At 41.4% G+C, this 26,151-nt stretch overlaps 1 protein-coding gene across 1 annotated transcript in view; it reads right to left on the bottom strand.

The window, feature by feature from the left end:
- Nucleotides 1–1,697: 1,697 nt before the first annotated feature.
- The window catches only part of ERAL1 (Era like 12S mitochondrial rRNA chaperone 1), a 39,937-nt gene continuing 15,483 nt past the window's right edge, over nucleotides 1,698–26,151 (bottom strand). Inside the window, exons 6-11 of the mRNA XM_089682989.1 lie at nucleotides 20,521–20,582; nucleotides 17,238–17,350; nucleotides 11,162–11,494; nucleotides 9,232–9,381; nucleotides 3,704–3,784; nucleotides 1,698–2,124 (exon numbers count right to left, since the gene is read on the bottom strand). Coding sequence (XP_089539115.1) covers nucleotides 2,002–2,124; nucleotides 3,704–3,784; nucleotides 9,232–9,381; nucleotides 11,162–11,494; nucleotides 17,238–17,350; nucleotides 20,521–20,582 — 862 coding nt within the window. The 3' untranslated portion in view covers nucleotides 1,698–2,001. The remainder of the gene's footprint in view (nucleotides 2,125–3,703; nucleotides 3,785–9,231; nucleotides 9,382–11,161; nucleotides 11,495–17,237; nucleotides 17,351–20,520; nucleotides 20,583–26,151) is intronic.

Genomic DNA, 26,151 nt, shown 5'->3' with positions numbered 1-26,151 from the left:
GAACCTCTACCTGCTTACTGAGCGCAATGGAGTGTGGAGCTTCAGACAGAAATTCCTGCTGAGGATTGGGGATCTATGTGGCAAGGAGTTTCCCAATGCTCTCGCAATATACTGGCATTGGAGAACTCCTATAAAGTCATTTTGAGAGGTTATTTTATCCCATCTCGATTAGCTGAATTTATTCCAGATTATGACTCTAAGTGTATCCGGGGCTGCTCTCTAGAGGGTACGATGCTCCACATTTGGCGGACCTGTCCAGTGGCCTGCTGCTTGTGGACTAGAGTTTATAATTTTATTCAGTTACGTCCATTAACCTTAAAAAAGATCCTATTGAGGCCTTACTTTTTAAACCACTTTGTGGCCTACCTCGCAAACCCCACTCATTGGTCAATTTCTTTTTTATGGCTACTGAGCAGACTATTGCCTGTTCTTGGAAATCCCCTACTCTACAGTTTGAGGTCAGGTCCAGAACACAAGGTTTCTTTATCAATAAAAAACTGACGGTGGTGTTGGAGGATAAACATAATTTTGTTTCTGGCAACCGTGGGTGGATTACCATCCAGTTTCTCATTTTACGACGAAACTTACTAACCTATGATTTGTTGGGTTTTGCCTCTCCATTCCCCTACTATGGGGATCGTGTCTCCCCGGCCCCCCCCCCCCCAGGCAAACTCTTTTTCTTTGCTGGTCTGTGTCTTTCTTCTCTCCGCTATTTTTCTGTCTTTTGTTTTTCAGTTTTCTACAGAATGGGGGGTTGACCCCCTTGGCCCTCTCTGGATCTACTTGACTCTTTTTCTTCTCTCTCTCTTCTTTTATATGGTTTGTTTGTATTAGACCTATTGTCTATCATTTGTTATTGTCATCTAACAAATCTATGATTCTCAGGGACAATATTGCCTCATGAGGGCTTGGCTCTCCGTGTTTTTTTTTTTTTTCGCGGTCTTCTTGGATGTAGCCTTTATATTGCTGAATGTCGTTGTGGGCCTCATGGCCCTCTGCCTTACACAGTGTTACCTAGACCCCAACGTGGGTCTTATATGTGTATTTCTGTATTTATTGTTTAAGGTTTCCCTATCCTCTACTGTTTGTTGTCGCTTTGTATCATATGATTTGTCATGGTTTGCATGTTTCCATCAACATGCTTAATAAAATCTTTGGTAAAATAAAAATGCAGCTCCAATTTTAATCAAGATAAAATGCTTAATGGCAAATATTCCTATAAATCCAAGTAAAGTCTCTTTGGCCGGTCTCTATGCACCGTTGCCTGACCTTCAAACAAGGGCAAGAGTTTAGGGCCCACTGGGTGTCCAGCGGTACAAGCTATAACCTTCATGGTCCTGCAGTGTAAAGTTACTATTAGGGGGCTTATAACATCCCTGACAAGACACTCAATCATCTGTCCCACTCCACCAGGATATACTCTCACAAGCCACTTTATTAGGTACACCTGTTCAATTGCTTGGTAACACAAATTGCTAATCAGCCAATCACATCGCAGCAACTCAATGCATTTAGGCATCTAGATGTGGTGAAGACAACTTGCTGAACTAAAAACCGCACATCAGAATGTGGAAGAAAATAGATTTAAGCTACTTTGAACATGGCATGGTAGTTGGTGCCAGACGGGCTGGTCTGACTATTTCAAACACTGCTGACCTACTGGAATTTTCACACAACACTATGAGAAAAATGACAGATTCATGAAAAATAAAACAGTTTATTTGCTATTTTATACAAAAACAAAGTGACTGCATAGCAATGGATGATTTATGGAAGTAAACTGAATGTTTTGATGAGAAAATGATCATTAGCAATAAAATAAATTCAGTTTAGTGAATTGGCCCCTCTGTATCACAGGAGTCTTCCAGCAACTCGCATGCTCTCAGTTTAGCCCAAACTGTGCTACAGCCAATGGCAGGCAGGCCTGGTTTCCAGCATTGTGTGTTAATCCATTTGGGGCTTTGTTATAAGGAAAATGTCCATTTACACAATCCATTGACATCACTTTTTAAACTTTACAGAAAGGCGGAGTCGGACATCACAGAGAAAAGCGTTCATTAAGTCTCGTCCAGCCTCGCTGGCAATCCTGCCGATGAGCTGCCCACCAGGACCAATTACTATTTTCTGTCCAAAGAAAAAAAAAACAAAACATAACATATTTGCTTATTAAAAGGAAAATCAACGCTATACCACAATTTTGCATAACAGAAGAGCTAACAGTAAATAAATCTGTAACAAGACATAACATTTAAGCCGGCCATACATGGACTGAGATTCAATCAATGTATGAAAGGCTGATTGACTTGGCTGATTGGTACAACCAGCCTAATAATTTTTTACATACAATTACTGCTAGCGGCTATAGCCACTAGCAGTAATCATGTTATGCTGATCAGGAAGGCTACCCACACACCCCACTAGCAGAACACAATAGCACTGCATCAGGTATCATCCCCCCCCCCCATTAGCATTGACTGTGTTCAAGTGATTTTCTTTCCACCCATAGTGAAAGGAATGAAAACCAAATCATCTATGGGCTTCATTACATATCAGAAACTGTTTTGGCTGTGATCACTTAACCGACCACAGCTGTTGTGATCTACCAGTGAGCCTAATTAATGTGAGAATACATGCACGTGGAAGTAAGACACTGGCACAGAATGCAGTTTGCCAACTTCCTAATTTCTACTTTACTGAGGAAATAACAGTAACATTTATAAGTCTCATGACGCAGGCGAAGCATGTCCGATGATTGGGTGAAAAGTCCCCTAAGTTTCCTGCGTGTTCTTCCATCCGTGTTGATATCTTCCAATCATTGTCACCAAATTAGCGGTTTTAAAGATTCCCTCCAGCCAAGCTGGTAAACACACTGATGGAATACATAAAAGAGAACCTGCTAGAGGACTTGTAATTCGGATTCTGGCACCCCTGCCAGACAGTGCATATCATACCCAGAAGTATGAAGAAGGGGTATGTTCTGCAGCTCCTGATGTTTATTGGACCAGGAGTGGAGGCAAAGGAAAGATTCTGGGGATGTGTGGGTATTAAAGCTGTTACTTTTTTCTGACTGGTGAAACTTGTATTTAGTATAGGGATGCACCGAAATTTCGGTAGCTGAAGCGTTTCGGCCGAAAACACCCCTATTGGCCTTTGGCCGATATGAAAATAAGCACCAATACAGGTGCCAAAAATAACCCCGTCCCTCACCGCCACCCACCCAATGGTCCCGCCCCGCTCGGTGATTCTCAGCCTTACCTGAGAAACCACCGAACGATCCCAGCGCTGGGCAGATAAGTGAAGGATAGATGGCCTCCATTCATCTCTATGCCCTTGGGGGACTGGAGCAACGTCACTTCCGGTTCCAGCGCCTTGCAAACAAGGCCATTTTTTTTTTCAAAGCACTAGATCACTGGTTTTTTTTTTTTGAGCTAATGCTTTACATTGTAGAGAAGAGATGTGTGGTCTGATTTTTAAGTACTGTAGCTTGACGCCATTCCATGAACGTGCACAATTTTAAAGCATGACATGTTGGGTAAATCATTAAAGTGTATTTTTTCCAAAAAAATATGCGTTTGAAAAATATATTCATTTTTAAAAACTATCCATTTTGGTTTTCGGCCAAGTGCATCCTGAATTTTCAGGTTCGGCACCAGAATTTTCATTTCGGTGCACCACTAATTTAGTGGTCTGATAAACAACTCACCACATGGTTTTCTTTTGCTACCAGCAATGTTTGCATAATAACCAGTTCACCACTGGAACCTTCTTCCCATAAATTTGTAACCTGTGATAAAAGTGATAAACAATAAGGTGAGAGGTTACATTATACATCTCAATAGCAGGCTCTACTACAGCTCTGATCTGTATACACAGTACAATGATAACAGTAAAACAATAACTGCAGAAAAACAAAATACTTCTCCATCAATCATATGTGCACCTATTATGTTTCTTATTTTTAACTCATACTATTAATAGGAGAAATATATTGCAGAATAATAAATACATACACTGCCCTCTACCTCTAGATTTTAAAGAATGAAGATCACAAAAACTGCTCCCGAGCTCAGGTGGCATCGTTTGCAGAAATAGGGAATTCCAGAAAATTAAAGTATATGTAGAAAAACCACTACATTCCCTTTAAAAGAAAATGTAAGTTATATGCATATTTTGTATTTGCTGTATTTATTCATGCAGAATAATAATTTTTAATAGCACAAGGTAGTATAGAGGACACACACACACAAAGTATTCATACCGCTTGACATTTTCCACATTTTGTCATGTTACAAACCAAAAACGAGTCAATATCAATACTTTGTAGAACCACCTTTCGCTGCAATTAAAGCTGCAAGAAATTGCTTTGATCTAAACCATTCCATTGTAGCTCTGGCTGTATTTTTAGGGTTGTTGAACAATTGGAAGGTGAAACTCCGCCCCTGTCTCAAGTCTTTTGCAGACTTAACAGGTTTTCTTTTAAGATTTCCCTTTATTTGGCTCCATCCATCTTCCCATAAACTCTGACCAGCTTCCCTGTCGAAGAAAAACATCCCCACAACATGATGCTGCCACCACCATATTTCACGGTGGGGATGGTGTGTTCAGGGTGATGTGCAGTGTTCATTTTCCGCCACATATAGTGTTTTGCTTTTAGGCCAAAATTTTAGTTTTGGTCTCATCTGACCAGCGCACCTTCTTTTAAGTTTTCCCTCATGGCCAAATGGGAATTCTTATGGCTTTCTTTCAACAATGGTTTTCTTCTTGCCATGCTTCCATAAAAGTCAGATTTGTGGAGTGCACGACCAATAGTTGTCCTGTGGACAGATTCTCCCACCTGAGCTGTGGATCTCTGCAGCTCCTCCAGAGTTACCATGGGCCTCTTGGCTGCTTCTCTGATTAAGGGCTCATATACACAGGGCGTTTGGAATGCTGGAAACTGACTGCTGGAAAACGTAGGTTAAAAAACGTCAGTTTGCATACAGCGTTTATGTACGTTTGCAAGCGTTTTTAAAAGATAACCTCAGGAGACCTTCCCAAATGCCCTGAAAATAGTAAATAATTAACTATTTTAGACATTTTGAGAGAAATAGAGAGAGCAGAAGCAGAGAGATCAGTATGTGTTTAGATCAGCTGTCTTTTCTGGTTGTATTCACTATGGATCCCATCATGAGCATAATGCAGCATGTTCTACCATTTTTCCTTCACACGAAACCTAGAACTGACTGTACTGGTGTGCTAGGTCCATTTGAATACATGGAAAACACTTTGCATGCATTTCTGATGATGAAAAAAGGCTCTGGACAGCATCTGGATATGGAACAGTTAAACACTTCTAAACGCAAACGCTTTTAAACGCGGTTAATCACGTTTGGCGTTTCAAATGCCAGTAAAATCTGCTCCTAAACGCAAGTTTGGTGCGTTCAAAAAAACAACTGTAAACTGCCTGTAAAAGACTTTGTACATGGACATATATGAAAACATTAGGGAGAGTTCAGGGGCTGCTGAAAAAAAACGCTGAACAGCTCCTGAACGTCGGTTTAGGAGCTGCAGTGTACATGAGCCCTTATGCTCTCCTTGCCTGGCCCGTCAGTTTAGTTGGACGACCATTTCTTGGTAGGATTGCAGTTGTGCCATACTTTTTCCATTTTCAGATGATGGATTGAACAGTGCTCCGTGAGATGTTCAAAGCTTGGAATATTTTTATTTATAACCTAACCCTGCTTTAAACTTTTCCACAACTTTATCCCTGATCTGTCTGGTGTGTTCCTTGGCCTTCATGATGCTGTTTTCTCACTAATGTTTTCTGACAAAACATGTGCCATGCGGAATGAAGCTCAGGTTTCACAGCTAATTGATACAGTAGTTGTTCACAGGTTCACGTCAGGTTTACATCAGGTTCAGGACAGGATTAGCTCAGGATCTTATCCTGTTCACACATTTGTGGTTTAGAAACGGTTCCCATAGAAGTCAATAGCCTGTACTGTACTGTACCACACTGTTCAGAAATCGTACATGACTCTCTTTAAAACGGCGCTGAATCCTCACCGCCAGTGCACTGGACATATGTGAACAGGCACCATACGCATATATATGAATGGGCACTAAGGGCTTCACAGAACAGCTGTATTTATACTGAGATTAAAATTACACACAGGTGGACTATTAGCTGACTTCTGAAGGCAATTGGTTCCACTAAATTTTAGTTAGTCATATCTGAGTAAAAGGGGCTGAATACAAATACATGCCACACTTTTCAGATATTTGTAAAACTATTTGAAAACCATTGATCATTTTCCTTCCACCTCACAATTATGTGCCACTTTGTGTTGCTTAATTACATAAATTCCCAATTAAATACATTTACGTTTTTGGTTGTAACATCAGAAAATGTGGAAAATTTTAAGGGGTATGAATACTTTTTCAAGGCACTGTACACACACACACACACACACACACACACACACACACACACACACACACACACACACACACTATATCTTTCACAGAGCTGGGAACTCCAATAGTTTAGAGTTAGGGACTACATGTATTCGGTGTGCCTTGTTGGTGCAAAATTAGTACTGAACTGCAAGCATAGCTTAATTTATTTATTACAAAACACATACACACCTCTATTTACCTATCTATCTATCGGACCTGCCTGGTCGTATACAAATTGAATGGTTAGTTTGGGTAAGTTACCTCATAAAACAAACCCAATTCCAAAACAGTTGGGACGCTGTAAAAATATCTACATAAAAACAGAATGCAATGGTTTGCAAATCTCATAAACCCATATTTTATTCACAACAGAAAACATATCAAATGTTTTAAAATGAACCATTTTAAGAAAAAAAAAATGAATTAGGACAGAGTAACAAAAAGTTGGCAAAATAAGTGGTACTAACAAGGAAGAGCTAGAAAAACATTTTGCAAAATTAGGTTAATTGGCAACAGGTCAGTAACATGAATGGGTATAAAAAAAAAGCATCTTAGAGAGTCAGAGTGTCCCAGGAGTTCACCAATTTGTGAAAAGTTGCATCTAAAAATTGTTGAACAATTTCAGAATAATGTTCCTCAACCAAATTGCAAAGGCTTTGAATATATCATAATCTACAGTACAGAATATCAAAAAATACAAAGAGATAGGGAAATCTGTGCAAGGGACAAGGCCAAAATGCAGTATTGGATGCCTGTGACCTTCAGACCCTCAGACAGCACTGCATTAACCATTTGCCGTCTGGCCAATGGCCGTTTGGCGGCCGCAAAAATGCACTAGATTTCTGGGGTGGACGCCATTTAGCGTCCTCCTGCACATGCGCAGTTTTCCTGCACATGCGCAGCGGCGCGATCTGTCACCAGCCGTGTACCTCGGACACGGCCGATGACAGATCTGAGTACCGGCCCCCGTTGCCGGTACCATGTGACCTGCTGTGGCCAATCACAGCAGGTCACATGACAGTTGTATACAATGGATGGCTTCATTCATGCCATCCATTGTATACTAGTGTCTAGCTGTGAATGGTCACAGCGATCACAGGCCATGTGATTAGCTGTGGCCAAATCACAGCTAAGCACAAAAAAAAAACCCTGAATGAATTGATGTCATTCAGGTAAATGCTTGCTTATAGCAAAGTAATTCTTTGCTATAAGCAAAGTGTGTAAAAAAAAAAAAAAAATACTGATCACTTCCCCAAAGTTGTACAATGTTACTATGGTAACATTGTACTACTTTGGTCATAGTGAAATATGAAAAAAAAAAAATCTAAAGAAAAAGTAATAAAAAATTAAAAAAATATATATATATTTTTTTCATACTGTCACCAGTCAGTGTCCCTGATCACCACCATTGCCGTTATATGATGACACTGTACTGCACTGGTGACAGTATGTAAAAAAAAAAAAAAAATAGTGAAAATAATTTTTTTAATTTTCCGAAAAATTATGACAAAAAAAATACAACTTCAAAAATCTTGCCATTCCTCTTATGAAGTACGTCGGACTGTCTACTCTGCAAAAAGGGGTCATTTGGGGGATATCTGTACTGTTCTGACATTCTTGGACCTCAAGAAATTAGATTGGCTGTCAGTACTTCAGGACTGATCAATATTCAGATCTATCCCATAGTTTGTGAACTCTATAACTTTCCTACAAACTAAAAAATACATCCTAATTTGGGTTATTTTCACCAAAGACATGTAGCAGAACACATCTTGGCCTAAATTTATGAAGAACAATTATTTATTTGTAAACTTTTATAACAGAAACAAAGAAAAGTGTGTTTTTTTCTTCAAAATTTTTGGTCTTTTTTTGTTAATTTAGAAATAAAAACCCCAGTGGTGATTAAATACCACCAAAATAAAGCTCTAGTTGTGTGAAGAAAATGATAAAATTTTAGTTTGGGTACAATGTTGTATGACCGCGCAATTGTCATTCAAAGTGTGAGAGCGCTGAAACCTGAAAAGTGGCCTGGGCAGGAAGGTGTAAAATTGCCCGGTATTGAATTGGTTAAAAACAGGCATGATTCTGTGATGGTTATCACTGCATTGGCTCAGGCATGCTCCCAGAAATCACTGCCTATGAACACAGTAAGGCCAAAGCTCATTTAAAATGGTCTGATGCAAGATGGAAATTTGTGCTGTGGTCAGATGAATCGAAATATGACTTTTTTTTGGCAAGCACAGGTGCAGCATCCTCCAGAGGAAAGGGACCTCTCATCTTGTTATCAGCACTCAGTTAAAAAGCCTTCATCCCTGATGGTAAGTTGGTATGGGGAGGGGGGGCTGTTAGTGTGTAAGGAATGGGCAGCTTGCACATCTGGAAAGGCACCAATGCTTAAAGATATATCCAGACGATGCCGTTTTCAGGGAAAGCCTTGTACAAGTTTGGGGAGCAATGCAAGACCCAATACTGCATCTATGACAATAGCATGGCTCCGTAGTAGAGTCCAAGTGCTTAACTGGCCTGCCTGCAGTCCAGACCTTTCACCAATTGCAAATATCTGGCACATCTTGAAACAAAAAAAAAATATGATAAAGACGACCCAGGACTATTGAGCAGTTAGATTCCTATATCAAGATCCAGCTCCCAGATGTTTACAGAGTGACAGCATACATATTTCTTTCACTACAGGTTTATTTTAAACAGCAATTGTACCCACATTTCAGTAAAATCCCAAAAGTTGCTTCTGTTCTAAAAAATAAGAAATCCAGATATAGGATTGGTGTATATTACCTGAGTGATACTGTATGGTATCTCTAGGGGTAAGTACTCCAGAAGCTTCTCTCTAATAATATTATCACAGATTTCCTGGGGTGACTGGGTGGTAACAACATCACTATGAAATACCCATTCTCCAGGCTTGGCAAGAGTCATCAGGTACCTCTGCAACAAGGCAAAATACAGACAAATGATATTGTGCTTGATGTGGATTTAGATTAACTGACCCAACTAGTCCATCCAGTCAAATATCAGTAAATAAGGAAGAGATCACTGAATCAATTCCAAGGCTTAGTACATGGGTGATATGAGTGGTTCCCTTCCACTGAAATACATTAAACACAGTAACTGTGTAGTCAACACTTAATGTCCACTAAAGTACACTTATGCATTGAAGCGTTTGTCAAGGCAATTTTCTAACTTAAAATAATAAAAATTGTTATGCTCACCTACTCTGTGCAATGGTATGGCATTAAGCAGCCCCTTTTTTGGTCACCGCCCCCATAGCTGGCACTTGCTAGTAGGACCGACATGTGGGAGCAATCCAGAGCTGGACTGTGTGTGTCCACTGACCCACAGAGCCCCACTAAGTTCCCTTCACCCCCCCCCCCCCCCCCGCTAACAGGATTTGACTGATAACAGCAGGAGCCAATGGATGCTGTTCTCAGGCAAGCTTGTGACAAGCAAGAAGGGAGAGAAGACCAGAAGACAGGCACTTTGCTGGATCAATACAGGACTCCGGTAGGTATTTGGGGGGTGGGACAGCAAATAGTAAAATTATTTTTACCTTAATGCAGGGAAAGCATGCTGCTATTTGGCATTTTGCTGGTACAGAAGTTACTGGCCAGAGAGGGCATATGTCAAATGACTCAATGACTCAACACATGTGGTATAACCAGCATCGGGGGTATTTCAAGCAGCATAAAATGACGTAGAACTGAAGTAGTGGTTTGGCCCAAGCAGGATGGCCTACCCACCCACTACATTGGCAATTCTGTAAAACCATTATGTGGAGATTCAGGAAGAACTATGGGTTATGCTACCAAGATCCCACAAATTGTGCGATGATTACAAGTTGCCAGGCCTATAGGAAGTGTGAAAGGATTTCACTCTAGGCCCACGCTGGTCTTGAGGTCCAACAGGAATGGACACGTTTTTTTATCCTACTGGGTGGAAACCCCATCAAAAAAAGTATGGGAGCACCTTTCCCATGTATGCCATTGCAGGTGGGGGGAGGGGCATCTTGCCACTGACAGTCAACGCAAGAGGGAAAGACACCTCTACACTGTGCTAGCTTTTTGCACATCAGGGTTTCCCTATGTGAAATGTAGCAAGAGTGACACTTTAGCATCACCAGCTCACAGACAAATGTATGCTGGACTGATGCACTACAGCAATACCTCCATTAAAAACAACAATTCTAAACAGGCAGGCTGTACACAATTTATGCTCCTCAAACCTTTATTTTCAATTTTGTCTTGAGCACTTTAAAGTTTATTTAAACCCAAGAACAAAAATGTAGTATAATACAGCTTACCAGTCCTTAGATGTCAGATGTGCTGGCTCCATTAGTTGCCCGTTCAAATTTTTCCCCCCTTTTTTCACCTAGTGGTATGGTCAACAACACACTTCCTGTCCTTGTGTGACAACACTCACTCACTGTACTGTATGGGAGTAGCGGTTTTGTCACTCTAGGCAGGCTGATTTGGACGAAACACCTTCCCTCTCCGCATCTCCATTACATGGGGGGGGGATTCTGTAGTTTACAGCAGATATCTGGGAAGACCAAGTTAAAAGGATACAAGATTTCTGGGAGAATCAACAGGTTTTCTGTACTTGCAGAAAACGAATGCAGCTATCACATCCAAGAACTGGTAAGTGATCTATTTAGGTTTCGTTTTTGATTTAGATATACTCATCAATGTTGTCAAACAATGTAGTTTACCTTTAGCGTCTCTACTTCATCTCCACTTATGGCGGATAGCATGAAAACCTCTTCAAAATGGGCCCACCCAACCTTTTCCAAGTCTTTGTGCATCAATTTCTTCTTAGTAAGATCTGCAGGCGCATCCAAGGATGGATCAGGTATTGTAGATCCCTGTGACTGTTCAGTGCTGTTCCAACAGGCATCATCTTTCTTCACAAATGTGTCATCTTTTGTTTTTTTATGTGAACTTATTATCTCAGACTGTACATTAGCTTTCTTCCCTTTCACTACTCCGTCAGTCAGTGTGTCTGTGATCTCCAACAAACAGCCTTTATCCTTTAACAGGTCAACCTAAAGGAAGGGAAGAGAATCAGGATGTAATATTTTCTGTACTTTACACATGGGAATGTGTGGTACTTACAATGCTACCAGGGGAAGCATGTCTGGGAAGACTAAACAGCTATTTATATTATACTAAAGCCAAGAAGAAAATAATTTAAAATATTGCAGCCTACTAGTCCTTACAGTGCCTTGAAAGGGTTAAAGCATACGTGTACCTTCTATCCAGCAATGTTGTTTCCTGGAGCTCCCCACCGGCTGCTGTCAACTTTGGCTGAATCAGCTTCCAGGTACCGATCTTCAGCCATTTTTACTGACCCACCTGAGATGATGTCACTTCTGCGCACATGTGGGAGTTCTGCAGCTGCTAATCTATTCATTCTGCACCAATTCAGAGATGCTCAATCTCTCTTCTACCCCTGTTGTAAGGGGAAGGGGAGGGATTAGCATTGCAAACAATACCATGTGTTCACGGTGTTGACCAATCACAACAATCACATGGTACCCAACCCCTAGGATCACCTGGCTACAATGTCTCTGTGTTCCCAGATGTCTAATGACAGCTCAGAACACAGCGATCACCGTGTGGATCAGACACCTGACGGCTATTTAACCTGTGCAGTTCATAGACGGTTTTGGGTAAATAAAGGGTCGTCGATTCACTGCTGAAAAACTTACAATGGTAACTAAGTGGCTAACATGGAAGCCTTATAGGTTATATGTAAATCCAATTAAAAAAAATTATCCTGAAATGAAGGCACTTGTTCAGACACTTCCTGGGGTGAAAATTCTCTGTACCCATCTCCCAATTGCTTTTCTGTTTTGTCACCCTGTCGCACAGGCTTCCAATGAAGACTACAAATGGTCATTTCAACAAACATTATACAAGAAAGGTCCTTTGTTGTCACCATAAGAAACCCACCCTGAGAAAAACCTTGCAGCCACCCCTGGAGTGGATAAAAAGCGGCTGTAAAGAGGCTGCAAGAGAGTAGCAGAACTGAGATGAAACAAAAAAGATAAAAAGGTGAAAACGTGCATTTTGTTTTAAAAATGTTTATGGTAAACAATGTTTTAACAAACATGTCATTCGGTAACAGCCTAAACCAGGGGTAGGCAACCTTAAAGAGGTGGAGATCTACCTGAACAACATGGGAGAATTCAGAGATCACCGGACACAGTGTCAGCCAGTGTCACCTCCTCACACCAGATTTAAACCTCTAATTGCTGTACTACTGTATCACAATTGCATGCTTTGCACGGCAATCATGGGTTTAAACCCTGCGGTTGAGTCATGGTTTTACCGCCCCCAATCCCTACACCCTTTAGCTGCTGAGGCAGCAGCCAAAAGGTATACACATGTCGCAGCAGAAATTACACCACCTGTTGCTTTTGGTAGGTGCAACCACCTGTTAGTTGAGACCCATTCAAGTACGGTAAATTGTGCCTCTCTGCATGTGCCCCACAACTGCATGCTTCTGCGGGGCCCAAGCGGTTAAAGCATGTGGTGAGAAAGCAACACACCGCTGATTGTTTAACCCCTTGTTTGCTGTACTGCACAAGATTGGAGGTCACTTGCAGAATGGCCTCATTCACTTGAATGGGTCATGCTTTGCAGGTGCTACACCCACCAACCATGACAGGGCGTAAGAGCGAGCACTACAGAGGAGACATCAACTTATGCAGCTCTTGCTCCCTACTACAGCACCAACTTTGCAAGTAGTCCCTCTGCACTGCACTCTGTCTGAAGCTCTGGGACAGCGGGGCAGCAAGCCCTGACTGAGATCTACTGGCTGTTGACCCCTGGTCTAAACCTACTTTATGAATTACTAAGTACTGGAAACATCTGGTCCTTTATCAAAGCCTGGGCCAAAGCAGTATCTGCATCGAAAGTTAGATGTCAATTCCTGAAAACTAATAGTAAGCATCGAAGTCAATGTATCGTGGATGGGGAGGGGAGCTGCCACTCGATGTAACTTGAGTGAAACAGTTAATGGGACACATAGCAGGACACTGGAGATAACTTTTATCTCTTGCGACAGGCTAAACATTTTATGATGCAATATTTTTCTTCTAAAGCATGTACCAAAAACAAGGAGGTTGAGGTATACAACATTAGTCATTCATTTTGTTGCTTCACCTAGAGTTTCTGATATAATCTATAGGGATTTTCTCACAAAACCAGGCCAGTAATCAGTAGATCACTATAGCGTACCTCCGTGCGAGGGACAGGTTTGCCCACACTGGAAAGTGCATGTGTTCTCTGCATCCCCATATAAGCAGTCGCACTCAATTTAATAGGGATGCAGCAACTGATCCCAATTTGACAGCTGTGTGAGTGCAGGCGCATGGCTCTGAATGCAGTGGGTGCGTGTTCGGGGCAGCGCATGTGCACAACTGTCAAACTTGGAGCAGCCACTGTGTCTGTGCAGCTGCTGCATCCCAACTGAACTGAAAGGGACTGTCTGCATGGGGATGCACAGAACACCTGTGTATCCCTGTGCAGACAAAATCAGCCATCTCACAGGGATGTACGGTATAGTATGCCTGTGTCTACAAGGCCTTAGCCTACTTAGTCAACTATAATGCTGAGAGCCCAGCACTTTCTGAGTATCTGGTACACCCATACACAATGGGAAATTGTTACAACAAAGACATCTGAATATACAAATAAATGCAACTGCTAATCTGAGATAACCAAACTGAGAAAAACCACGGATGATTTTATCACTGCCAGAAGAAAATAGGCCTGGTGTGACATGTACAACACATAGGCAGCTTGTATGCTGAAGCATATATGTGCATGTTGGAAAACAAAGACTAAAGGTGTATTTGTATTTTATTGATTGTGTTCTCTTTCTACATTTATCTTTCAATTTGAGGAATCAATATATTCCATCATCATCCACACTAACCAGGGTAGATGGAGGAATCTCTGCTGTCAGCTTTTGTATTCAGCAGTTGCAGCACCTGCGGCTGCCAGAATATCATCTCATTAAATGCACTTCAGAAGATGATTTTCCACCCAGCTCAATCTTTAAATTGACTTCTGTCAAACCAGGTTGTGCTGACAGGGCCACCTATGGTTAAATTGACCAAAATTCAAGTAGTCTATGGCTAGGTTAACCTCTTCCCATCCGGCCCATTGCCGATAAACAGCCAGAGGAGAGTGTTGCCAATATGGGGGGACGTTTCTAAATGACCCCCTGCATCCATTCCCTGTGCGCCCTCCCTAGGATTTGTGCCCACTGCAGATCGATGTACAGGACCGCTGTGGGAGGTCCCGATGCATATGATCAGTGATTGCCCATGTGATCACATGAACAGTAGTAAACAAGATGTCACTTCCTGACAGCATTGCTTACTACTTGTGAATTCTGTGAATGATCATTGAGGTCACCCATAAAGGCTGTTAAAGCAATATATATACACATACATACACACACACACAATCACCCTCACAAGTAGTACAGTGTCACTATGGTGACACTGTACTGTTAGGGCAGTGCTTCTCAATTATTTTCTGTCATACCCCCCTAGGAAGAAGAAAACATTTTGCGCGCCCCCCCCGCGCGACTGTAAATAGTATAATTTGTCTATAAAATTGTTATAAGTACACCTCTGCATAACACTGTATCCTTATTAACGTATAAGAGAATAAAAAAAAGAAAGAAATGTGGATCAATTTACAACAAAGAATAGCTTTATTAACTGTAGCAGAAAAGATTTAAAGTGCATTAGAAATTAAAAAAAAATTAAATCCTTAATTAAACTATAAACATTTTTTGATTGGACATGTCAAACCATATGATACTGAAAAAATACATAAAATCAATAAATAATAATGAATTCAAACCGATCACCAACATTTACTTAGGACCTAATCATTGGCGCCCCATCATTGGTGTCAGTGGGAGGAATAGTGCCTCATTATTGGTGTCAGTGGGAGGAATAGTGTCCCAACATTGGTGTCAGTGGGAGGAATAGCGTCCCATCATTGGTGTCAGTGGGAGGAATAGCGTCCCATCATTGGTGTCAGTGGGAGGAATAGCGTCCCATCATTGGTGTCAGTGGGAGGAATAGCGTCCCAACATTGGTGTCAGTGGGAGGAATAGCGTCACAACATTGGTGTCAGTGGGAGGAATAGCATCACAACATTGGTGTCAGTGGGAGGAATAGCGTCACAACATTGGTGTCAGTGGGAGGAATGGCGCCCCATCATTGGTGTCAGTGGGAGGAATGGCGCCCCATCATTGGTGTCAGTGGGAGGAATGGCGCCCCATCATTGGTGTCAGTGGGAGGAATGGCGCCCCATCATTGGTGTCAGTGGGAGGAATGGCGCCCCATCATTGGTGTCAGTGGGAGGAATGGCGTCCCATCATTGGTGTCAGTGGGAGGAATAGCGTCCCATCATTGGTGTCAGTGGGAGGAATAGCGTCCCATCATTGGTGTCAGTGGGAGGAATAGCGTCCCAACATTGGTGTCAGTGGGAGGAATAGCGCCCCATCATTGGTGTCAGTGGGAGGAATAGCGCCCCATCATTGGTGTCAGTGGGAGGAATGGCGCCCCATCATTGGTGTCAGTGGGAGGAATAGTGTCCCAACATTGGTGTCAGTGGGAGGAATAGTACCCTGTCAGTGGGGAGAGGAATAGTGCCCCATCGTTGGTGTCGGTGGGGGGGGAGGAATAGTGCCCCATCGTTGGTGTCAGTGGGAGGAATAGTGCCCCATCGTTGGTGTCAGTGGGAGGAATAATGCCCCATCATTAGTATCAGTGACACCAATGATGCGGCACTATTCCTCCCACTGACACCAATGACACTTGCTGACCCCTGTTGCAGTATGGTGCTGCTGCAGCCAGCATATGTGGTTGCAGCAGCACCTCTGCACTGCACACTTACCGGCTTTTCCCTCACTCGATTTTCGCGGGTCCGCTCGGCTCTGCCTCCTCGCCGTGATTGGCCGCCTGTGTACCTTTCCTGAGCTACAGTTCTGGCGGCCAATCACCGGTGAAGAGGCGGAGCCGAGCGGCAGGAGTGAGGGAGTGGCCGGAGTGACGGAAGGAGCAGCGCTAACTGGATGGATCATCGTGGGAGCCAGGTAAGAGACAGCAGCCCTCTGCCCACCCCTGTACTTAGTGTCCCTTCTGTCGGAAGGGGGGGGCGGCGGCGGCACCGCGCCGCCCCCCTAAAAAGTTCCACCCTAACGTATACCGGCGTATAAGACGACCCCCGACTTTTGAGAAGATTTTCAAGGGTCAAAAAGTCGTCTTATACGCCGGAAAATACGGAGCCTCGCGCCCCACTATTTGAGAAGCACTGTGTTAGGGTGACAGTAGGTTATAAAAATTCCAAAAATATAAAAATGTAAAAAAAAAAATAATAATTTTGAAAAATTATCTATTTTTTTTTATAAAAACTGATTTGATTATTTTTTTTTAACAAAAATATAGCTGAATAAATTTTGGCCAAGATTTATGAAGAGAGATTTATTTGCAAAATTTTGTAAGAAAAAATTTTTTTCAAAATTTTTGGCTTTTCATTTATATAGCAAAAAATAAAAATCCCAGTGGTGAATATATACCGCCAAAAGAAAGTAGTATCTGTCTAAAAAAAAATGCTAAATTCATTTAGGTACAGTGTTGCATGACAGCGCAATTGTCATTCAAAGTGTGACAGCGCTGAAAGCTGAAAATTGGCCTGGACTAGAAAGGGCTGAAAGTGTCTGGACTTGGAAGTGGTTAATATGCTAAGACTTACCTTGTTCAGTATGAGGATGCTGGGAATAGTTGGGTTCTGGGACATACATTTGAAAACCTCCAAGTGCAAAGACTTTCTCATCCACTTCTCAGAAACATCCACCAACACCAGTACTGCAGAAAAGAGCAAACATCACTATCAGGATAAACTGCTGTCACTGCAACTAGACTACTCCAAATGGAACCCAAAGAACAAAAGAAAACAGAAAATAGCATCTAGTTATATTGGAGAAGTTAGAATCATTATGTAAGAAGACAGCAAATAAACTTTACAACTCCTAATAAACACCAACAGGAAACCTAACAGCCAGAGGCAATCACAGTATCATGCAAATTGAATAAAAGATATCAACGCAGGTTTTTTATTTCATGGCATGAAAGTGGAAACTATTATGTGATTAGGTAAAATGCCCTACTGATTTTGTGATCATTTTACGGGTTTATAATCTGGACAGCTGTGCGCAACAGTGCACCTAGTCCATGTGTTTGAAGTGGCTGTTTCATTCCAATTTCACATTTCCCATGGAGATAGGAAGGACCAACATGGTGTGCCATTCAAAACAGCAGTAAAGTTTTTATTTTTACCTGTTTTTTTTTTTTTATTTCATTTTCAAAAAGTAAGGTGGCAGAGGAAAAAAAAAAAAAAAGTGAAGCACATGTTATGGATCCTAAGTGAATCAGTCTACAACAAAAACGATGCAAACAATGTGGAAGGCGATATAAACGTGACACAAGAGGTGTGACAATTTAATTCCCAGAATGGACCGGTAATAATCCAAATCAAACGCCTTTGCATTCTTCAAAAGGTCAGACGAAACTTAAAGACAAATTCTCCTTCTGATCTTCTGTTAAGATTCGAGGCACCATCTTTGCAGAAATTTTTCTCATTCCCAAATACTACTGCCATCATTCACACACTCAATCTTCGATCTGAGCATATGAGGGTTTGCACAGAACACGCTCGAATGTGAATGGCTGTGTGACTCACCACCATAGTGCTACACCGCTGGCATTCCAGGAATTATCTGGTCAAACTTTGTGTGTTACAAATGCGCGGTCGCATACTATGAGTAAAACGTCTGAACATTGCACGGGTGTGTGTGCGCGGAATTAAAACATTTGTGAATGAACGCCTGTATGGTTTGTTAGAGTGAAACTGGGTCAGTGACTCTTCATGTCACTGAGAGGGAAAGGAGGTGGGAGCAAGGGGGGGGGGGGTGGACTGGGGGGCAGTATGAGAGGCATAGTGGTGTGGGTAGGGAAGAGTGGCATTATGGGTTAGCAACTCCAATAGACTTGGTTCATGGAGAGGATCCAGGGTAACCACTGGAGAAGTTTTGGGACTTTAGTTGCACTTTAACACTTACTTTCTGTACCCATGGTCTCACAGGAAATGGGAGGAATAAACTAAGCAGAGGTTGTAGTCTTGCCACCCTTACAAAAAAATGTGCTTTTACGGTTATTGATATTTTTTCTGGAGACAACAACAACAATATCCTTTGTTTGACCTAACTTTAGGCCCCTTCAGTTTTGATTTGCGGGCAAAATTGCTGTGATTCTGTCAGCAATTACACAATGCTCTGCTAAAATGACAAATTGTGGAACCGTGTGTTCAGGTGCCATTCATTATAATGGCACCTGAAAACACAGTGCGGTTCTGGAGTGATAAATCAAGCTGAAATCACGGCAAAACCACATTGCATGATCCATGTTACCAAAAGAAGTTCCTGGAAACGTGGTGCGGTTCTGCCGCAAATATCACACAACAAGTTGCGCTACAATCGTGGCAGAACTGCGCCGCATTTTCAGGTGCCATTAACATGATTGGCACCTAAACATACAGTTCTGTGGCTTCTCATTGGTGTTTAGCTCCACTTAGGCGTTTAGCTCCACATCATCATCATCAGCGTCATGAAAGGGCGTTGAGCTCCACATCATCAGCGTCATGAAAGGGCGTTGAGCTCCACATCATCAGCGTCATGAAAGGGCGTTGAGCTCCACATCATCAGCGTCATGAAAGGGCGTTGAGCTCCACATCATCAGCGTCATGAAAGGGCGTTGAGCTCCACATCATCAGCGTCATGAAAGGGCGTTGAGCTCCACATCATCAGCGTCATGAAAGGGCGTTGAGCTCCACATCATCAGCGTCATGAAAGGGCGTTGAGCTCCACATCATCAGCGTCATGAAAGGGCGTTGAGCTCCACATCATCAGCGTCATGAAAGGGCGTTGAGCTCCACATCATCAGCATCATGAAAGGGCGTTGAGCTCCACATCAGCATCATGAAAGGGCGTTGAGCTCCACATCAGCATCATGAAAGGGCGTTGAGCTCCACATCATCATCATGAAAGGGCGTTTAGCTCCTCATCATCATCATGAAAGGGCGTTTAGCTCCTCCTCCTCATCATGAAAGGGCGTTTAGCTCCTCCTCCTCATCATCATCATCATCATCATCATCAGAGCTCTTAGCTCCTCATCTTAAAGACTGTATCCACAGGGATAAAGCCAGATTTTTTTTTTTTGAACAGTTACACTCTAAACAAACTTGTATCTTGTAATTAATACAATTAAAGAACCTAATTGTTCTACCTAGGCCCCATTTTAATTGGCGGTGTTCTGTTACTTTAAAATCTAAACCAAACAAGACAGCAATGCCTGCATCCAGAATAAATGCAGCTTTGTATTCAGATCATTTTTATCCAATATCTTCTGCTGTCATATTAGAGAAATACAGCATTAAAATATACTTCAGGTGCAGTGATGCAAATAAATATATTTACTGACTCAGAATACGATGCATATTCAATAAGACCCTCTTCATACTGCAGGTGTAGTGTGTAATTTATGTCTAAATAGTACAAGGCAGGAACAATCTCAATATCCCAGCTCATGTAACTGTCACAGTCACTGAAAATGAGAAGAATGAAGCCTCTCACTTATGATTTCATTTGCAATTCTAATCCGCCTTCTGAAGACATTCACTGAGCAGGCAGCTCCCTTTAATGCTCTTGCTCACTTCAGAGCCTTGTGGTATTCTAAGCCTCTTGCTACAATTTGTATCTGGCATATAGTCCTGTCATTAATCTTCACATCTTCTATTCAGGCCATGCATACGGTGCTCCATTTTGCATATATAGTAATAGGTTTCCCCGTACATCTGGTCCGCACCAGTCAGAACAGGTTTTTCACCCTGGGAGATAATGCAATGCATCTGTACTGTGCTCAGACGGATACTGTCCTTCTCATAACCCACAGGCAAAGTGTAAATAGGAGAATGCTCATACCCACGTCCGCCAACTTCACAGACTCCCACGGGTCCTGCTGAAGGGACTTCTCCAGGTTATGCCTACAAATTGAAAGACAATGTAAAAAACTGAACAAAGAGCATCAATTCCTGTTCTCTGTCAAGTAAAAGCGCAGGAGGAAATGCATTCTTAGAATGGATTCCTTGGTATACTATGTAACTCAGACATAGGGGGAGATGTATTAAAACTAGAGCACTCAGAATCTGGTGAACCTGTGCATGGTAGCCAATCAGCTTCTAACCTCAGCTTGTTCAATTAAGCTTTGGCAATAAAACCTGGAAGTTGACTGGTTTCTAGTCAGAACTGCACCAGATTTTGCACCCTGTACAGTTTAGGGATTTTAACTCAATTTTTTTTATATTAAATATCTTTAGGGCATAGCAACACCACTATACTTGTGGCCTTCTAAATTTGCGATTCAATAATTTTAGGTTTTGATTTGCATTTTGTTATAAACAGTGTTCCGTACAGAAAAATAACAGCAGTTGAAACATATCATAACATGGAAAAACATTTTGACCCACCAGGAGGCAAGTCAAAGATGGACAAAGGTAGAAATCATTAATGTTGAGGTAAATAAAACAGAACAAGATAAAATAGGTTTTGTTGGCTGGCCAGTCCATGTATAGAAAAGCTGGCTTATACATTTAATACATTCTTTACACACAAACACAAAATAAATACAATTAATAAATTATTGGGAGGCAGTGTGGCGTTGTTGTTAGCTCTTATGGCTTGCAGCACTGGGGTCCTTGCTTTAAGTCAGGCCAAGACACTATCTGCATGAACTCTGAATGTTCAACCTGTGCTTGCACGGATTCCCTCCCACATTCCATTCCGGCCAAGTCATCAATTCACAGAGTTCTGTGAATGGGAGAACTACAACTATTGTCACCCATTGCAGCTGACGGATTTTAGTTCTCAATTAACTATTGGAGCACTGGTGAGCGCTCTAGTAGTTCATGGATTCTTCCTGTCATTCAGTAACTGCCTGCCTGTATGAGATACAGACAGACAATTACACTGACAGTCTGCAGGACCATCACACTATACCAGTGATCTGCTGATCAAGGGTGCGGTACTTTACAGGCTTCTAATAAAAAAATAAATAAATAAATGCACATTTTTTTTTTAACTAGAAAAAGAAGGAGGTGGATTTATCCTTTTGTGGTTTCTGCCTAGATTGGCACTGGAATCGGAGTTCAGATCTAGAACTCCAATGATGACGCTCCATCAAGTGGCATATGCAGCTCTGGTACTTTTTTCAAAACATGGAGCTAGAGAAAAAAAAAACGGCTCCCGGTTTTGAGGTCTACCAAAGAGCACAATGTGGTCATGGTAATAGATGGATTAAATTATTATTTTCTGAACTTACCATGACGTAGCTTTTCTGACATTTTATATGTACAGTAGACATGCAGGAAAGTAAAGGTGGCTGCAAAGAGTAGAATGCACAACCCAACAGCCAACTGTTAATGCAGGTTTACATTTAGAGAAACACATTTTACCTGTATAAGAACCAAGTACAGGGAAAAGCCACCCCAACCAAATGTTTCATATCCCCAAGAATGCTAGACTACGCTCTAATGGGAGATGCTGGGAGACTTTAGATGCCCATTTTGACTATAAATGGACAGATCAGGCAGAGATTCTCCTACACCAGTAAGCACCTCGAGGATAAACTCCAGGCAAACATTTAAATACACAGTTAAATATATATATACCTGCCAAATGATGTACATTTAGTCCAAAAATGTACAAAGCCCCTTCAAACCGGGTAAAAAAAAAAAAAAAAAAAAAAGAATTTATGTTTTTATATCTATACACAAAATGTTTTGTCTTTTCCTTTCCATTTTAAACTGATTAGGTTGGGTGAGGGTTTACATATTTACATTTTAAAGTGATTCTAAAGAATGTAATTAAAAGAAAAAAAAAAAAAAACAACAAACATGTTATACTTACCTGGTCTGTGCAATGGTTTTGCACAGAGCAACCCTGATCCTCTTCTTTTTGTGATCCCCACTGATGGACCTCCCCTCTGCCAAGTGCCCCCAATAGCAAGCCTCTTGCTATGGGGCACTCAAGCAGGCTCACCCCTGAGAAGTGCCCCTGTGAGTGGACAGTGTCCATTCACACACAGAGTGTGGCTTTGCCCATCCCCTGTTCTCTCCTCATTGGCTCACTGGCTGTGCTTGAGCCAATGAGGAGAGAGAGGCCCGGGAAAGCCGAGGCTCTCATGCACATCGCTGGATCGAGAGGGGACTCCGGTAAGTAAAAGGGGGGGGGGGGGGGAGCTGCACCCAGGAGGTTTCTGACCTTAATGCATAGAATGCATTAAAGTAGTAGTAAACTCTTTTCACCTATTTTTACCTACAGGTAAGTTTCTAATAAAGCTTACCTGTAGGTAAAATGAATATCTCATAAACATGCACCACTTAGGAGACATTCCAGTAAACATTAGCCAATGATGTTACCGATGCACGTGCTCTGAAGAAATGACATGCCCATGCCGTTCCCTCAAAGCTCTGTGCCGTAAACCATAATTCCAGCCTGTGAACCTCAAAAGACCGAGTGAAGATGGAAGCCTCTGCAGCAGTGACAGCAAGCTGCTGGAAGGCTTGGCTGTAAGGCAAGCTTCTCATAATATACCAGTATGCAATACATACTAGCAAATTATATTACCTTGCAGGGAGATTGTTTTCTTTTATTCGGAAACTTTACTACCACTTTAAGTTAAAAAACCTTCTGCCTTTACAACCACTTTATAAAACAAAAAAAACAAAAGTGGTTATCATAACAAATATCATGAAGCTAGGTGACAGGTTTATTGCTGCTGGATGTTTAACAGCGGGTGTCCCTTTTTTTCCCCCACACATGGCTCCACTAGCAAATTATTCACTTCTTGCTACACCATGACAGAAACACTTTACTCTCCCGCTACTAATTTTAAGCTATTTAGTAAGTAGTATTGGATGCAACTTATAATTCAGTCAGTAAGAACCTCTAAATTCTCACCAAGTATGCAAAGCTGCAACCTATTTCTCCAGTAGCACACGGTTGTGGGGAGGTGAATTGCATTTACATTAGTCCACCAAGTGTTAGCGCCTTTGGACCGTTTGAGGACCAAATCTGCAAAGCAATCCAGAAGCACTTCCACTTGTTATAATGCCCAACATCAGTAACAAGGTAAGATCTGCAAATCTGGGCTCCTAAAACCGCCTATTAAAGAGTGAAACCACAGCAGTAAAATCAGTCTGTATATGCAGTAAAGCATGCTTGTTATACTCACTGTGGAACCTAAGGGGTTAATCCTGTGCATTGTGTAAAAAGGATGTTTGGTCCTGTCTTCTCTGATCCTTCCCTTCTACTGTCCCCAATATATCTCCTGATAGAACACAGAATCGGGAGCAAGATGCACATGCTCAGTTTTGTGTGTATAGCTAAAGAGTTTTTTTTTTTTCTTGGGATAGTGCCTGTGATCAGCCCAGGGCCAAACAGCACAATCCAGAGAGAGGGTCAAGGGTCCTGCAGCCTCATGTGGAGAATGAAAATTCCTCCTACAAGCTTTAACCAGTGCTCTGCTGGACACCGATAGACTGCTCTAACTGTCATTTATATTTACTAAAATAATTGCATTTCCATGTTCTGTGTACTGTGAGAGACCAAATATAGTGAATGCAGGGCCCTGGGTTTAGTAACACTTTAAGCTATAACTGCCCGAAGCAGCTGGTTTTTTTTTTTTTATTTTTGCACCAACCATCATAAAGAATCCACAGAAGAGTCCAGCATTTCTGTTAAATGGTATCTAATCTCACATTAACCTTTTCTACTCTGTACATTGATTCCCTGCCTGCAGTAAAGTCCTAAAGCCAACATGGATAAAAAAAAAACCTATTGATCAAATATGTATATATTATTGATTTTTTGCTTGGCTGGAAGCCTTCTGAAAGCACCATATGGGTAGAGTTAAAGGAAATACTTGTTTATGAATTCAGTTCTCAGGTCTACACAGTTTATATGGTTACAGAAAGAACCATAAAAGGCCAGTGTTGAAGGAAGCAGTGTGCCTTACAGAAAAAAAATAATTTAGTTGGCTAAAACAACAGAATGCAAAATACAGGGTCTACACAAAGCACACATTGTAAATGTATATTTCAATAGCATACATAGGATCGATGCTGTATCCACCTAGGAAAGTAACTTTTTTTTTTTACAAACCCATATTTCTGTTTTAACACCACAGTTCAGAAATGCTACAGGTAGTTGTGGTATAGCAAGCATTGGATTTTGCTAGCTGAATAAACCAACAATCAAGAGAACATGGATGTGGAGTGAAAATCAGCTGTGGGGGATTTGTATTACATCATGCTATCAATCTCACTATGTGATATTCAAAGTCCTCCATTTATGTTTGGAGTTCATTATGGAGATTGTTTTAATGTATCTGGTACAATTTTAATTGTACAAATAAACATTGATATTTTAATCAAAATTTGTGGTAGAAGGTCGCTTTCAAAATCCTAATATGAGTACCCTTGTTTTTTGTTTATATAACATATGGATGGTGGCAATCACACAAATCTATTTATATCGAAAGATTTTCTTTTTTTTAGTACAACATTGCTACTAATGTTGACTGTGGAATTGATAAAGGCTTTACAGCGAATGCTCATTTCAGGGCAGTGTAACAACCTCTCTGAAACAGAACACAAGCAGGCAAGATCTACAATGTTTGTATATTGCAAGGATTTTTACCAGAGCGGACATTGTCCATTGTGGTTTTTTTCCTTCCAAATATAGCGTGCCCATAGCTTCGAGTGAACAGAATAACTGGATGGCACACTTGATCCTCAGGTGTGACACTCCTCTATTCTTAGCCAATGAAAAATGTTTTAAAGCAAACTGTCATTTATTGTATACTTATGTGCACAAGACCCCAGGTACAAGGTACCTGTAAATACATTTTGTAAGCAGAAGTCTGGCTTAACAGATTGTGTTAGATCACAGCAACTACCACTTTCCTGTCCATTAGTGCTCATATTGGCTACTAAGGCACTGTGGTACCAGTAATAAAGTGAAATACACACAATTTTTTGGAGGCTAAGAAAAGTTAACTCCTTATGTGGTTCTGGTCTTGGACAGCAGTTTGAGAGGATTTACATTTTAACATTAAGGTCCATTTTTGTCCGTTTAAACATTAAAAGGTTCACTTTAAGAAGACTTTTGGAGGCCTTTAAAAGAATGACGTCAGTTTGATTAGCTCATGATATCAGTATGACATGAATGCACATTTGTGGCCTGTTGGGAGTAAAAGGGGATTTCTGCCTTTGCAAGCTCCAAGAAAGCTATGTTGTATTAAAAATTAGATAAAATAAACATGAATTAATAAAGCGCTGATAGGAGATTAGCTGAACTATTGAAAACTGAAAAGGCAACAATCAAATGTCAGCTTCCACTTCAAAATTGCTCCCAGTTGAGAAACATTCTCACTCCCGGACAAAGTGGTGGAACAAAAACTCACAGATCTTGACAAGGGGATTAAATAAAATATTATGATCTCTGTATTCTCTTTACCATCCAATAAAATACCAGAATACTTCCCTTAATGCA

This window comes from Staurois parvus, unplaced genomic scaffold (assembly GCF_062004578.1).
Source record: "Staurois parvus isolate SC_StPar_1 unplaced genomic scaffold, SC_StPar_1.0 ptg000299l, whole genome shotgun sequence".
Lineage (NCBI taxonomy): Eukaryota > Metazoa > Chordata > Amphibia > Anura > Ranidae > Staurois > Staurois parvus.
Note: the sequence above shows the minus strand (reverse complement) of the source record. Positions and strands in the feature narration are given on the sequence as shown.